This window comes from Strongylocentrotus purpuratus, unplaced genomic scaffold (genome assembly GCF_000002235.5).
Source record: "Strongylocentrotus purpuratus isolate Spur 01 unplaced genomic scaffold, Spur_5.0 spur5_scaffold_6, whole genome shotgun sequence".
Classification (NCBI taxonomy): domain Eukaryota; kingdom Metazoa; phylum Echinodermata; class Echinoidea; order Camarodonta; family Strongylocentrotidae; genus Strongylocentrotus; species Strongylocentrotus purpuratus.
Genome location: NW_022145612.1, coordinates 34,288,424 through 34,305,135, shown reverse-complemented (window position 1 = coordinate 34,305,135; position 16,712 = coordinate 34,288,424). Strand labels below are relative to the sequence as shown.

Below are 16,712 nucleotides of genomic sequence, written 5' to 3'. Positions count from 1 at the left end.
TAACTGTATATACTGACATGCTTTGGCCAGACCTCATCCACATTTGACACTCTCCACCCAGGTGTAAATGGGTTACCCTGGCAACTGCTGGGGTAATGGAAATTGCAGGGCCCTCAGGAAGAACTACATTAAAGCTGATGAGGCTTCTCTGAGTAAACAAAATTATTAATATTATTAATGTAACCCTATCCCACATATAAATTAGGGCTAGCAATAATAATGTCCATAGGTAGGACCTACAAACATATAACAAAAAATAATGCTATAAGTACATGTACATGCTTTTTTGAGTGGTATTGTGTAGAAGTGAAATATGAATATTGAAATGATGTGAATTCATTGCTTCACATTAATTTCCCAATACTTTTCACACATACAAAATAACAGGTGATCACATAACTAATTTGATGAGGTAATGGTGGATGGATTTTTAAACTGAAGGGATGTAATTGCACCTAAAAGATTGTCATAGACCGTTGCAATATATGTACGAAAGTGCTTCCTTTTTTATAAAATTGAACAATCGTACAAATAATGACGCAGACAATTTCTTCGTCCTAATTATAGAGTCCCAATGAGGCACTACATGCTCCAGTCTTGTATACATTAAGCAATCATACATGAAAAGCATCACATTGGAGTCCATTGGGCAGAAGCACATATCTCGTATGTCGTGAGCGAGCACACATTGTTGCAAAGTGTCACAACTAAGTCTGTATCTTTTACAGACTACTGGTAATGTCAAATGGTGTGTTATGTAATGACTGGATCTCTTGTTACTGGACGTCCAAACTCGTCCATAGTTTGGGTGACTAACAGAAGGAAATCCATGAAGGATCCAACAGCAACCCTCATCAATCTTGCTTGAGTTGCACTGAAATTTCTGCCAACATGAAATAAAATATAATTGATTTTATACACATAAGCACAGCTTCATATATCTATTCATGATATGTGGATTTAATCTGCAATAGTTTATGTACACTATTAAAAAATAACAGAAATATCTTGTTCAATATTTTCACACCAAGAAAGTGAAGGAAAGCTCCAAAACCTCTGGGATAAAAAAAAAGAAAAAAAAGGAGATGTTTTAGAACATAAATGTTGTTTGTACGTGTACATGCAATCATGTCTATTAATTCATGCTTTCACAGTAATATTTAGGTGGACCGAGCACAATGGAAAATGTTCATACAGATAGAGAGAGTGATAACCTTGGTGTACATTGTGACATACAAAATGTATTTGTTCAGAGATGTGCATCTGCTTTTCATCTCTAGTCAAAGAAAATGTATGGTCATACATGTACCTCTATACCTAGAGCTACACTGCTTTTCCACACTTGAATTGTACATTATATATGGTTTGACAAATAATTCAATGGGGAAACCTTAATTAATGAAGAAGCAAAAAAACTTGCTCCAAAGATAAGGGTTACATGGTATTGGGTACCACAGATTGATATGGCAAGATGGTGGGATATAAAAAGAGAGGATTACAACAAACAACAAAACAAGACAACTGCCACATATTTCCAATATATGCCACCGCCTAAATTCAGTTAAGATCCTGGCTTGAATTGTTCTTGGACTATCAACATGAGGACAAAAAGCCTATACCAGAGCTGCCGACCTTGTGCAACCAATAAAAAGAAATCATGATGGCAACAATTTTTTTTCAAGCAAAACAAGTTACAACCATGCGTGACTCAAGTCCAATGCAGAAATGTCCATTCCTCATGCTGTTATTCCATATTAGGACCAATATAGTTTACTGGTATTTAAAAGTAGGTGGGTTTTTTTTTGGTGTTATTTTTGTTGTTGTGGTATTATCGGCGTTTTATTCTTTTTGAGAATATTTATGCCTTTCACTTTTGTTCCCTTTTTTTCTTGTTTACTATTTGTAAATTCATACTCTTCATAAATCTCTATCAAATTTTTCTATTGAAGTACCGGTAGTGATCAACATTTTAGGGCATTTGGTTGACATGCGGTAAGTGAAAACAGAATAATTCTGGGAAAAAACTAATTGTCGGCAGCTCTGCTATGCTTAGATGTCATGTGATCATTATGACCTGTATGAATTGACATGATAATCCCAAAATCTGATCACTTGTCCCCCTACAGTGATGCATACTAGTATCAAGTTCACTGCTTTAATAGCTTAAAATAGTCACTGATTTGGTCACAAGAAGGTTTTAAAAAAACATTAATTTCATGTAAATTGACTTGCTGAAGTTCGCCATTTGACCTTCTCTTACCTATACAATCTGATCAATTTGTCTCACTATGGTTGTTGCACATTAATCAGTATTAATGTGCTTAGTTCATAGCTCAACTGTTCTTGATACATGTACAATAGGGCTAAAATCCTTTCTTGGAAATTGAATGTAATGACCTTTGGCCTTTGACCTACTTATCCCAAAATCTCATCAGATTATCTTCCTATGTTACTACAAACTATCACCAAGCTCATACCTCCAGTGGTTCTTGAGGTATTGTGCAAATAAGAAAGCGGAACGGACATGCACACAGACATATGGAGTGACATAAAGACAACCCGAAAACATAATGCCTCTGGCACCACCTTTGTCGGACGGAGGCATAAAAATAACATCTTACACAACAAGAGTGGTTCCTTCTACTCTCAACATCTTAGTGATCTCTTTAGGTCTTGGCTCCTTGTCCACACAGAGACTATTGTATGCGATCCCTACCTCCCTTTCGGAATACATCGGGATTCTCAGCTCACTGTGAAGAAACGCATCATGAAGGTTAAAAGTATGCCTCATATAACAGCTTTCAAATTACACAAAATTCCATAAAAGTTGCCAAAATGAATAATACATATTTATTTAATTCAAATATATTAGAAATTAGGAATACATTAATCCTCTCTGAATATCAAAGATTCAGCAGATTAAAACATGAAAATTAACATACCAGTATCTTTAGTACAGGGTTCCCAGGTATTCTTAAAAATCAAACTCCCTGATTGTGCCCTCATTTTTCCCTGATGGAATTTAAAAATTCCCTTTTTTTTTTATACTCCTTTCCCAGTATGAAAAAAAATTCTTCATCCAGTGTACCAGCTGCATAGACATAAGGCAAAATGTAAGAGACCGACTACCCCAGGACCAAAATCCCGTTGAAACCAATTGGAGCAAAACCAATTGAAACCAGTTGCCAACTGGTTTCAATAGGGAAATTGGAACAACTGGTTCTAATTGAAACCAGTTGAAAACCAATTGCCAACTGGTTCCAATTGAAACCAGTTGAAACCAATTGCTAACTGGTTCCAGTTGCCTAATTGGTTTCAACTGGAACCAGTTGTTCCAATTTCCCTATTGAAACCAGTTGGCTTCAACTGGTTTCAATTGGTTTCAACTGGTTAGGTGGTCTGTTGTCAACAGACCACCTATTGATTTCGTCAGAATTTTTTCAATTGGTTTCAATTGGATCCAATTGAAACTTATAGTTTGCATAAACTTAATTAGTTTTAAGTTAATTAGCTCTTGCACTAATTATCGCTCATGTCAACACAGAATCATTGTTATATGTGTCTACATTAAGTACAATGTAAAGGGCATTATAATATGCAGACCATGTAATATACTTAACAAGGAAGGCATTGCCATTATATATGTTTGTATTTGATGTAGTTTGTACATGGTTAGTGTTTTACTAATCAACTTTTAATCTGTGTAATTACAAAAATATGTTACTAATGAACATGCTTATCATTGCTAATTAATCTTTATATTTATCTAAAACAAAATGCATTACTTGCAAATGAAAATTATTTAATAAATACATTGTAAATCAAAATAAATTACATAAAACATTGATCTGCACACAAGCAGGTAATATGCAAATTAACTGGTTTCAATTGGATCCAGTTGGGTAACTGGAAATATTTCCAATTGGAACCAATTGGGTAACTGGAAATAAATTCTAACTGGAACCAGTTGGGTAACTGGAAATTACTTCTAACTGAAAAATGAATGCTAATTGGAAACAGTTGGGTAACTGGAAATTAATTCTAACTGGAACCAGTTGGGTAACTGGAAATGACTTCTAACTGGAAATGAATGCTAACTGGAACCAGTTGGGTAACTGGAAATTACTTCTAACTGAAACCAGTTGGGTAACTGGAAATAAATTCTAACTGGAACCAGTTGGGTAACTGGAAATGACTTCTAACTGGAACCAGTTGGGTAACTGGAAATGAATTCTAACTGGAACCAGTTGGGTAACTGGAAATGACTTCTAACTGGAACCAGTTGGGTAACTGGAAATAAATTCTAACTGGAATCAGTTGGGTAACTGGAAATGACTTCTAACTGGAACCAGTTGGGTAACTGGAAATAAATTCTAACTGGAACCAGTTGGGTAACTGGAAATGACTTCTAACTGGAACCAGTTGGGTAACTGGAAATGACTTCTAACTGGAAATGAATGCTAACTGGAACCAGTTGGGTAACTGGAAATGACTGGCTTTTTTTCTTCTTTGGTAATAACATAAATGAAAAGAGTTCTAAAGGGTACATGAGCATTTGTCTACATCAATAACCCACTTCCTGTAATGGCCAAGATCAAACTGATTGAATCTTTGCACAGCATAAAACGTATGACCATTCGGTACAATTGTCTGAAAATCAGGACTATTACTTTTGGGCTCTATAGCCCTAAAGTCGATTTGACAACTAATAGTCGTTATTTTCCCACTTGAAGACATTTTCAAGCCCCACCTTTTTTAGGGAAGTTCTAAATTAGTATCATCTTTCAAATGCAGTTGGAATTTAACTTTTTCATTTTTGGGGCCTGCAAAAGGGACATAGTACCTTTAACATTGGAAAACAAGGTTCTTGAGAATGGCTATGATTTCCCTAGCATTACTTTGAAATGTAACTTACCGTATGAATTCGCAGCAATAGGCAGTGTCACACAGAGGCCAAAAATCCGGATTTTAGTTATCCAGATTTTAGTTATCCTCTTAATTGGCTGTCTGTCACCAATTATCCCTTCAAAAATCCCTTCAGAATTTTTTCTGACACCAATGTTGAAATAATCCCTTTAAAGGTCAGTGTAAGTTTTACATGATTGGCTCGCATAGGGTTTTTAACGCGCTATCATAACCTTCGCACAATTATATTAGCGCGCATTTAATGCTTTTCAACCTAAACGGCACATGCGCAATGGCCCATCAAAAATCTGAATTTTAGTTGTCCGGATTATTCGTAGCCTGTCTGTCACCAGTCTGTCACCAACGTAAATGAAAAAACTAGATTTCTAAAATCTGGTTTATTCAAGACAGGCCGGTATTTTTCTCTGTGACACCGCCTATATGGGTGCTTTTGACCTATGAAAAGATCTCACTCCCATAGGTTAACATGCAAAGACAAGAATGACTATCCTACACCTATAATCTATTTGAAAGGATGTGAAATGGGATTTAAATGACCTTTGAAGAGATGATCGTACACCCCCGGGCCCCCTGGATCCACCACTGATGCCAACCCTCCCGATTTCATCGGGAGGCTCCCGGTAATTCACTCCAACTCCTGCCCTTACCTTTTTAAATTATGATTTATTTTTTTTGCGCTGATCAGTATATATATCTGCGAATTGAATGAGAATTATCGTGTGCTATCTTTAGCATGTAGTTATTCCACTATGTTCGCTGCTACCACATTCTAAGTAAAAGACAATTTAGAGCAGCGAAAGATTGGTTCAGCATATAGTTCGACGTAACCAATGGGTGGATATTATTAACACAGACTCCGAATGGCGGAAAATCAGCAAAAGAAGACCAAGAAATGGTGTCAGAAGTATAAGACTGAATACAGAATCAAAGGAGAGGATATTGGACTTACCCATGCATTCATGTGTTATCCCTTACTTTACAGACCATGTTCGTTGTGATATCCAGCTAGTCAACCAAGTCGACAGCTGGTGTAAACAAATAAGACAGGTACTTATTTATGAACACGGTACTACTACAAGCCTATCTACAATGCCCTTAGTTGAATGCCCCATCCCTGGTTGCGGCTACGCCACCCCGGACTTTGATGCCCCCATCGTGGTCGCTCTCCTGAACACCCACAGTGTTATATACACCTCTGGACAAGCTGCCAAGGTCGTGAGGTTAAAAGGCCCCCATAGCTGCTGCTGGCTCTAGTGAGGAATGGGCTTACTTCGAGTCACGATGGTCGGACTACATTGATGTGACCAAGATAACCTGCAAGGACAGGGTGGTGCAACTCCTCGAATGTTGTGATGAAGCTTTGCGCAAGGACCATACCAGATCAGCAGGTGGTAGCCTCACTAGCAAATCGGAGAAAGAGGTCCTGGCGGCTATAAAGAAGCTTGCTGTTTGTGAGGAGAACACTATATGGTCGCCAGGGTCACACTGCATAATATGCGTCAGGACCGTGATGAAACCGTACGTAGCTTTGGGGCCAGTCTGCGTGGTCGAGCAGGCATCCCTTATCAACGCCCTAGCTGTGACGCTGACGCTATCAACTACACTGAAGCCATGATATGGGATGTACTCACACGTGGTATCCCCGACCCTGAAATCCAACTTGACCTCCTAAGTGATAAGAACCAGTACATGACCCAGAGGAGGTCTTCCAGTTCATTGAAGCCAAAGAGGTTGGCAAACGGTTAGCATCCTCACTCCTGGATTCACACTAGACAGATGCCGCTAGCAGCACATACAAGAAAACCAAACAAGGGTGCTTCAAGGAGAGACAAGAACCATGTTCTTACTGCGGCAAAAGACGACATGGAAGGAATGCCCCAGCCCGCATCCGTCAGGTGCAATGCGCAGCATATGACCAAAGGTGCGGACATTGTGATAGACAACACCATTTTGAAAGTGTATGCCGCAGCAAGGACAAACTATGACATGTAAAACCTGCAGCTCCCCTTGACCACGATCGAGGGTGCTGTCTTTGATGCCCTGTGTGCCATCCACACTTGCAGTAAAATTTCAGAAAAATTTCTGGTCAGTACGGTAAAGTAAAATGTTTGCTCTTTCATTAAAATTGAATGAGAAAATTGTAAAGCACAGTTTTTTTCGGGGGGGGGGGGGGGGAGGGGTTGTAGGGTTTACTTGTACATGTTTCTATGCAATTCAGCTTTTTTTATGGGTTTTTATGGATTTAAAAAAAAAAAAAAAAAAAAAATTGAATTAAATTTTTTTTTTGTTGAAAAATCGTATTTTAAGAGGAGATATTATATTATATTATTGTATTTCACTCTTATTATCGTACTAAATAGTACGATTTAATTGTACTGGTTGGCATCTCTGGATCAGTTACGATTTTTCCCGCCAACAATGGAGTAGATCGGGGGGGGGGGGGGAGGGTGATAGATGCCCGTCAAATGTAATTCAAACATGGTTTATTTCTAATTCCATACCAGTGATTTACAAATGTTGCTGAAATGACATAATTTTCTGAGATTTTTTCTCAATGTTTAGTAAATTATACTCTTTTATGCGTTCATTGAAATTTATTGAAATTCATAAAGAAAGAAAGAAAGAATAGTGACCTGCCTTTGTCACAAAATAATAAGGTGTCAACATTTGCTCATCTGACCGTGATTAAATGCCTAAAACCACTGTGCTTCCGGGGGCTCTGCCCCCGGATTCCACCTAGGGCCCTAAGGCGGGCACCTGGATGCTCATCTGAAGGTAATTTAATGTCTAAAACCACTGAGCTCCTTGGGGCTCCGCCCCCTGGACCCCACACCGATTATTGACCTGCCAGTGTCACAAATAAGGTATCAAAATATGCTCATCTGACCGTATTTAAGTGCCTAAAACCCCTTGACTTCCAGTGGCTCTGCCCCCTGGACCCCACCTAGGACCCTAAGGCGGACCCCTGGATGCTCATCTGACCGTATTCTATTGCCTAAATCTCCTGAGCTTTTGGGGTCTAGGCCCCCTAGACCTCACAATAATTTATGGCCTGCCAGTGTCACAAATAAGGTATCAAAATATGCTCATCTGACCGTAACTCATTGCCCAAAACTCCTGAGCTTCCAGGGGCTCCACCCCCTGGACCCCACGCCTATTTGTGACCTGTCAGTGTCACAAAAAAGGGATCAAACTATGCTCATTTGACGGTGATTTAATGTATAAAACCCCCGAGCTTCTGGGGGCTCTGCCCCCTGGACCCTGCCCTCTGGACCCCACACCAATTTATTTCTTGCCCCTGTCACAAATAAGGTATCAAAATATGCTCATCTGGCTGTAATTAAATGCCTATAACCCCTGAGCTTCTGGGGGCTCTGCCCCCTGAACCCCCCACCAATTTGTGTCCTGCCAGTGTCAAATTTCAAAGTTGGGCCCCCCCCCCTGGATCAGGATCCGGCAACTAATATTCAACCACTTAATTCTTCAAGTCTTCATCCTTTCCTTCTTAATTAATTCTTTAAAATTAAGCTGCATATAACAATACAGAAAAAAAATAGGGTCTACTAAAAATTTACTGACATTATTAATTTCATAAACACAATGCAAATTTTGCAACACCACAGGCTGTAGCGTCGATCCAACAGCTAGAGCAAGAATACCAAAAGAGAAACATTTAACTACGCCCTCTCACATTGCCTGGCGAAAATCATCCAACATCGATGGAAAACGCGATTAAATTCAACAACAACAACATTAGTCGACCTAATTAAGGCCCGTTCCTTAAAACCGTCATAAGTCTAACTTTTCGACTAAATCAGCGTTAGTGAGCTACTTGTCTGCTACGTGTTTCACGAAGCCCTCTTTGCCAAGATCAACGACAACATTCTGACTAAGTAGTGTAACGTGTTTGTCATGGAATGACTCTTTTCTTGTTCTGAAAGTTATGTTTAATACTTGTGACGAGACTAGAAGAAATAGTTCGGGGAATAAGGGGAAGACGATAGTTGTTATCTACGTAATAGCAGTTCGCTTACAGTGACGACAGTCGCCAACAGTTTAGCAGTTTGCTAATGCTTGCAGTTCCAGCATTTCTATGTTGAAATGGGAACTCTTTAGATAATCCTTAAGGTATGTTTATTCATTGAGTTATATCTCTTATTATAGAGTGCTGTAAAATGCCACTAGTGGAAGTAGTTTCAAGTTATAGAGATTACATTCGCACTATGGAAGCGATAGCCTATATGAATGTGTGTAGTGACGTGAAACGAATCGCGAACATGGATTCGTTGAAAGTTTGATTGATAGTTTAGACTGTCTTTCGAAGACCTTTTCTTCTGTGAAAAAATAAAGTAGTTTAAAATTTATGGTTGTCAGGAAGATGATATGTGAATTTAACTTAGTTATGAGCATGGGTAAACTTAGAATAAGTTAAGACCAAACTATGTTTACTTGCGTATGTACGTGTGAAGGTATCTTAGTTACGAGAACCTCTTCAGGCACGATTTAATGCGCGGATCAATATCATCTTAGAGATAAGGTGATAAGTCCATGATTTTTAGTCTCGTTTTAGGGCTTGGAGAAAGTTTCTTGTTTGTGTTATTGATTATTCTTTTGTCTATGGTTAGGCATTTATGCTTCTTTAAAGATTTGTGGTTTATCAAAAGTTGGCGTATTATTATAACTATAAAATTTAGATTTACTGACACAAGAATGGAACTCGAGTATATGTGGAAATTGGATTCCTAAGTGTTAGACATATTGCAAGAACATGTACCGGTATTTAGTGTTTTCATTTGTTGTATTTTTGCAGGAATTATCCCACACAGTTGTTGAATCTCTTCACTTTCTAATGATGATCCATGACGGCGTCACAATAAAGGAACCAACATGAGTTAAACGGATGTCTCCTTTGTTTCATCATTGAATTGCAACAACGTGTTTAAGCTAAAACTCACATAAATCCTTTGAGTCCATATTCCATCACAGTGTTTATTAACCCAGGGAAATCAATCATCAAACATCATGCTGCTTCAAAATCAAGTTGGTCAGGAGTCAGGACAGTAGATAATGATAACCTCACTCGAGAAGGACGGAACAGAACTAACTTTAATATCCCAAAGTACAAATCAGGCATCATAACAAAATAAACCAATCAAGGGAAAGCAGAGCTACCAAGTATCACGCATTTCGAGGGTCTGGAAATGCTCTCACCTTATACGTGTGTTATACGTTATACGTGTGTTATATCCTCGCGCCAAATCATGCAAATGTCACGCATTGCTGATCTTTGAACTTGGCGTCTCTGGGAAAGTCATGTGACCAATGAAACCAATGAGTTGAACGGGCTAGATACATGTAGATCAAAGGTGAGATGCGAAGAGAATGAATGAGAGAAGAGAATGAATGAGAGAAGAGAAAGTGCATGTTATAGCTAGGGCAGGAAAAGGCAATCATGCATAGAGAATGAGAAGACAACAAAGGAAACGGGTTGGAAGGTGCATGAAGGAAAATAGGGTGTGGCAGTAGTGCAACTGAAAGACTGTGCTGTAAGTATATACCAGTTCGTAGATACAATCTGAGCATGCGCGGATAGATAAAGGTTACTTGAACAAAATTGTAAAACCCATTGGCCCAAATTCACTAAGAAGGTTTGTCGACAAACCTTGGTTTTCGTACGTCATATGATGTGTTTTTACACATTTTTAAAAAAAAACCTGGTATGTAAAATCATATGACGCACGAAAACCAATTTTTTTCGACAAACCTCCTTTGTGAATTCGGGCCATTGAGGCTAATACTGTATACATACTCACGAAAGTTATGTAATCATTATTCATGCATGCACCTGTGATGCATTCTATTGAACACAGGTGGAAGTAATCTTTTCAAGAGGGCAAACAAAGAATCAATCTATGTTTAAAAGATATGTGGATATTCAGGCCTTAAATTTCAATATTTTTAGGGCAAGGCCACTTTTCTTTAGGGCAAATTCCTATATTACCGCACAAATAGGAAGAATTGGAAAGGGCACAAAAAATCTCCAAGGCCGATGAGAGGGGCATGGGGCCAATCAAAGGGGCATCCAAGGCCATGGCCTTTGTGTCACTTGCCCAGCCCTATCATCTGTGCGTCAAGACCCTATTACTCGTATTACTATTAAGGATAACCTCAACACAAAGCAGTTTGCTCAATACTTCCAGTCTGCGCCTGTGCTGTTCTTGCAGTCAGTGCTCTTTCTTCCTGCTGGACACATCAGCAGAAGTGCCAAAACACAGCTGCATACACTTATCCTTTATTTTATATGCAACCTTCACACAACCCATCAAAATCTACCTAACGACCTATAGAAAGCCATTTATGTAACTTCAGCAGACTCACAGTGCCGACAATCTCCGACCTGAGCGGAGAAAGGATACAAGAGAGAGGTGGCCTTGGATTAATTTAAGCCCTGGATATTTGGGGTCATATGACCCATGTGCCAACTACGAACTGGTCTATTGTGAATGAAAAGGGAACATGAGCTGGGAAAATGAATATGCAAATGAAGAATGCAAATATATAAATGAATAATGAATATAATGTAGACTAGTAATAGTGGATAGGGAAGAAGTACCAAGAAATTTACTATTATTGTCTATTACAGAGACGCCAAGTTCAAAGATCGGCAATGCGTGACATTTTCATGATTCGGCGCGCGTGTTCTAGGGTATAAGGTAGACCTAGATCTATAGCATTTTTTCAAAATCTAGCGTGCACGTCGTGCGTAAGAGCATTTCCAGACCCTCGAAATGCGTGATGTCACGCCTATGCTTGATACTTGGTAGCTCTGCTATTACTGTTAGTGTTGCAGTTATGACGTCTCCGACACCGTCATTTATCTCCGTCATAACTTTTTAGTCGATGAGCAGCGCCTGGTTTCACATGTCATTTATTTATGTCTATATCTGGCTAGCAAAAAGGACAAGAAATCCTCCAGCTTTGATCTTTCTACACATGCACTTAAACAGGAAGTTATCATTCCTTTATAGATCTAGGCCTAGTCTACGCCCTACTACTAGATCTACTATAGTCTAGCTCTAAAATAAATCTAGTCTAGATCTAGGCTAAAAAAAATAATTAGAAAATATTTTGAAAATGGTCCAGTCTAACGCCTCGCTGTATTCTAAGCGTTTAATTCCATGTTGTATATAAAATCCTCGAAGAGATGGGTAATCTGCCATGTCAGGCAAGGCATAGTTCGAAGTGTATTAGTCTAACTTAGATCTAGACTAGACTCTAGACCTAGGGCGGTATTCTGAACCCTGTGTTATCTCTAATATTGTTGTATCTTTGAAGATAAGATAAAGTTGGTATTCTGAACATTGTTGTAACTTTTGTGTTATCTTTTGTTGTATCTTTTCTCTCATCTTATTGGCCGCGCCTGCGCTCATACTTTGGTGCGCTTGTAATTGTGCGTATTATTAATAAAGTGGCATTTAATTCTCATTTGCATATATGCGCACGGGAGATAATGTCGAGATAATTGGTATTCTGAAAGTTGTTGTATCTTTTATCTTATCTTATCTTGCATGGTATTTACAACAATATTTACAACAGGTAGGGGGTTGTTGTATCTTTCGTGGTGATATAATGGCGGCAATATTTTTTGCCCAGAACCAACTTCGTGCCAATAGACGAGTTAGAAGAAGATTGTGTGTTGACCGGAAACATCACAGATGAGAACTTTCTAAGATATTACATGCTAGGATAGGACTATTTTAATGCTCTCATCTTAACCAATATAGTGAAAGCGTGATTTGTCTTCATGATCCACATTCAACAGCGCATAATGATGACGCGCGTAATAAGTGCTCAAATAACTAATTACGCCCAAGATTAGAATGCGCTAGGCGCATCTTCAGATATGGCATAAAGTATTCCTATTGGTTGATCTACTTATCATGCTTATATAAAATAGATTTTGATTGGTAGGGTCCATAAAAATGGGCGTGTCATCAATGGTCAAAGATAAGATAGAGGCGGTCCTTCAAGAGATAACACAGGGATAAAACAATGTTCAGAATACCAACTTACAACAATATTAGCGCTGTGTTATCTCTGGAAGATACAACAAAAGATAACACAAAACTTACAACAATGTTCAGAATACCACCCCTAGACTCTAACTTAGATTCTACTTTCTAGACCTGAGACTACCGGTACATACCATTTCAATAAAGACTCTGCTGTTAAATTCATTTTAAAGCGGTGAATTCAGAATCGGCTTGAAGTTGAGGTTTGGTATTTGTTGTTCGAATAATGCCTTATCGACAAGACGCATTCGTAGAGATTCTAGACTAGATTTCTAGGAGGTCTAGTAGTAAGTAGTAGTAGACCTAGTAGTCACTCCAGCAAAGCATAGAGAGTCAATGTCTAACCTGTAGCACTGCACTACGCAAGATCTACTACACTTTTATACGAATTCCAGACAACTCGCCACAAAGACAACCCGCCCCAAGACAACCCGCCACAATACCCTGGATATCTCGCCACAATACCCTGGACAAGGTTCAAGGTTCAAGGTTCATTTTATTTCTTTCTTTCACAACATTTTTACATATAATAATAGAACAAAAAACAGCATAAGAAAAAACAATTTAAGTACAATTTTAAGTCGATATATAATCCAAATGAAAGAAAGTGGAGACCTTAGAAAAGCTGGGCTTGTAAGAGCAAGGTCCCCATATAAAATAATCCATCAATGTTTCACTTTTAAAAAATGTTTCAAAGTTATCAAAACTACACATGATTAAATATGGGGGAAATATTTACAAAAGGGATAGCTTGAAATTTGAAAAGGAGAGGATGAAAATATATTCAAAGGAATCGAGAGCGAAAAAGCAAACTGGAGAGAAAAACGAGAAAAACAACAAAACGGAGAAAAACAGAGAAAGAAGAAAGTTATGTGGTGTAAAGAAAAATAAAAATAGAAGAGAGGAGGGGGGATGGGGGGGGGGGGGGAGAGAATGTGAAATGCTGACATTTATATTGAATAATCAAACATAACAAAAACAAAAAAATAATGCCCGTTATCAATAACAATTGACAAATTATTACCCAATATCATTTCTGGTGATATAATTTTTACGTTAATTGTCGACATAGTTACTCAATAAATGTAATTTCAATTTGCGTTTAAAATCAAAGACACTGACAGATCTAGTTACATTGATAGAAAGTGAGTTCCAAAATTTGGGACCAGTACAAGCCAGCGTCTTCAGAGCAAAAGCAGTTACACGTGGAATATGAAGTGCAGTTGCCTGCCTTGTATTATAGCTATGAATTTGATTGTTCTTTCGAAATATTTGTACTAACGCATTTGGGAGAGTACCATTTTCAAAACCATACATAATTGCGCCTAACTGTATAAAGTAAATGTCTTCAACCTTCAAGAGCTTACTGTAGAACAAAGCATTAGTATGAGCACGATAGCTCGCATTAAAAACAACTCTAACCACCCTCTTTTGGGCAACACAAATCTTATCTAATTGTGTTTTCAATGACTTCCCCCATGCCAGCACTCCATAATTGAGATAAGGCAAAATTAAAGTAGAATACAACTTATAAGCAAAATTTCTTGTGAGACAAAAGAACTTAATTAAATTACACCAGTATTTCTAGACACGACTTTACAAATATTAGTACAATGAGATGCCCAAGACAGCTTCTCATCAATATGTAGCCCAAGAAACTTGGTGGAAGTTACTCTCACAACGTTAACATCATCAAAAAATACATTTCCAGGTACATCCTTTAGGGAGTTACTAAAAAACTTATAGTTTGTCTTTTGAAGATTCAAGGACAACTTATTTGCATGAATCCTCACTACTTTCTAGTTCATTATTAATAAAACTTCAGGTCGAGTTGTCCAGGGTGGGGTGCCAGATCTAAAATTCCTCATCTTCTATGAAATTGTCATTTTATATATTCATTATTCTTTTATTAACACAGTCATTACAAAGAATAAAGAATAAAGCTGATCCCTTGCAACAATAATATATTTTTGACAAACCGAATTAGGCGTGCGATCGCAAGATCATTGGGATAACTTCTCGGTATTTAGATCTAGTGGTCTATATAACAGCTGCATTTTTCTGTCTCAGAATTTGTTTAATGGTAGGATACTGGAAGCACTGGCATACTGATGGGGGGGGGGGGGGGTGGGCAGTTGACCCGTGAAATAAAATTGAAATTTGGTTTATTTCTAGATTGAAAATAGATTCTTGTTGCAAGCGCAAGGAAAATCATTCTTTAAAACAGCTCTCAAAATACTCACAATTTCCATGTTTCCTGTCATGAATGTGTTTACAAAAGAATAATAAATACATAAAATGACAATTTCATCTAAGATGAGGGATTTTAGATCTAGAAATCACGAGGGGAAAAAAGTGTGGCGAGTTGTCCGAAAAGGCACCCCACCCTGGACAACTCGCCACGGTCGAACCTTGTCCAGGGTATTGTGGCGAGATGTCCAGGGTATTGTGGCGGGTTGTCTTGGGGCGGGTTGTCTTTGTGGCGAGTTGTCTGGACCCCTTTTATACCGGTACTTTTATGCGGCACAGATTGGGGCATGGCGCGTGTTAAACCTATGGGAAGTACGTTCTTTCCCTTCTGAATAGTGTCTGCACGTACGTGAGACTAGTCATGTTTATAGCTAGCGCATAAGCGCTGCGAAGAAGTTTGTATATCTATCGCGAACTATGTGTTTAGATAACATTCCTCTTCGTTTAAATTAGTTAAGTTTTATTGACTAATTATTGTGATGTTCTCCTTATTGACGTGCTGCCTCCTCTTCAGATTTCCAATTTGATTTTAATTGTTGATGTAATGATTTTCCATGCGGTAGTGGATTAAATATAACACTATTAAAAACTGACCTCTACTACTTATACTGTCTAGTACGCACACGACCAGTATTAGTCTGTAAATCAAGACCCCTTTTTAAAAAAAGCCCCAATCTGTGCCGCATAAAAAAATAACGCTACCGGCGTCCGGTACATGAAATGCACACAATCATTCCGATGCGGCTGATCGGAAATTTTGGCAGTAGATCTAGATCTAGATTGAACAGATCTAGACTTGCAATTTGAATTTTTTTTATTATCCTTTTTAAAATCGGCATGTTACTTTTTTTTGTTTTACTGCTATTTTAGATGTCATCAAAGCACCGATTTTTAGTGAAATCAGTTGAGTTTTGTACAGTAGACTACGTGGTGTTTGAAATGTTTATAATCAAAATGCAGCCGCCATTTTTAAACCTAACCTAGCCATCCTAACGCTGGACTCAGATTCTGGACTAACACGTTATGACTAGGCAGTCATTCTTTTTTTTCTCGCAATGTCATTCATTTTGATATAGCTTTGCACTTGTAATTTTTGTATGAAATCTAATTTATTTGACATATCAGTCTGTGTACATGCGTATCATGAATATTTATGACTAGCGCATGACGTTTAGGTTCCAATTGAGCCAATCAAATGCAGCGGTAGGATGGCTAGCTTAGGTTAAACAAAAAGATGCGCTCCGGAGCTGGTAGTAGCGCATGAAGGTGTCTATGGCAAGCCAATATTGTAAAATATAAATACACTGTACCGTAACCATCCATCGAAAAGACCATCTAAATTACACTATTTTTTTAGATAAAATCATGAAAAAACATGGTTATGTCATCAATTATAAAATGATGACATAAAATCGATTATTCAAGATCGTAAATATTTTACCCTTTTCTGTATTAGCACGTGAT

General features: G+C 38.1%; 1 protein-coding gene across 1 annotated transcript; it reads right to left on the bottom strand.

Annotated features, from left to right (window-relative positions):
* Positions 1-427: 427 nt before the first annotated feature.
* On the bottom strand, positions 428-13,362 carry LOC105437583 (EKC/KEOPS complex subunit PCC1-like). Its single transcript, XM_011664389.2, has 3 exons — positions 13,133-13,362; positions 2,622-2,750; positions 428-883 (listed from the first exon to the last, which is right to left on the bottom strand). Exons 1-3 carry the CDS (start codon positions 13,162-13,164, stop codon positions 754-756), a joined length of 291 nt encoding a protein of 96 aa, XP_011662691.1. The 5' UTR covers positions 13,165-13,362; the 3' UTR covers positions 428-753.
* Positions 13,363-16,712: the final 3,350 nt, after the last annotated feature.

Coding starts and splice junctions, on each gene's coding strand:
- LOC105437583 (XM_011664389.2), bottom strand. CDS start 13,164: ATGAATTTAACAGCAGAGTCTTTATTGAAATG. Junction 2,751..13,132: donor GCAGAGTCTTTATTGAAATG/GTATGTACCGGT, acceptor GTTTCTTCACAG/TGAGCTGAGAATCCCGATGT. Junction 884..2,621: donor GAAGGAACCACTCTTGTTGT/GTAAGATGTTAT, acceptor TCATGTTGGCAG/AAATTTCAGTGCAACTCAAG.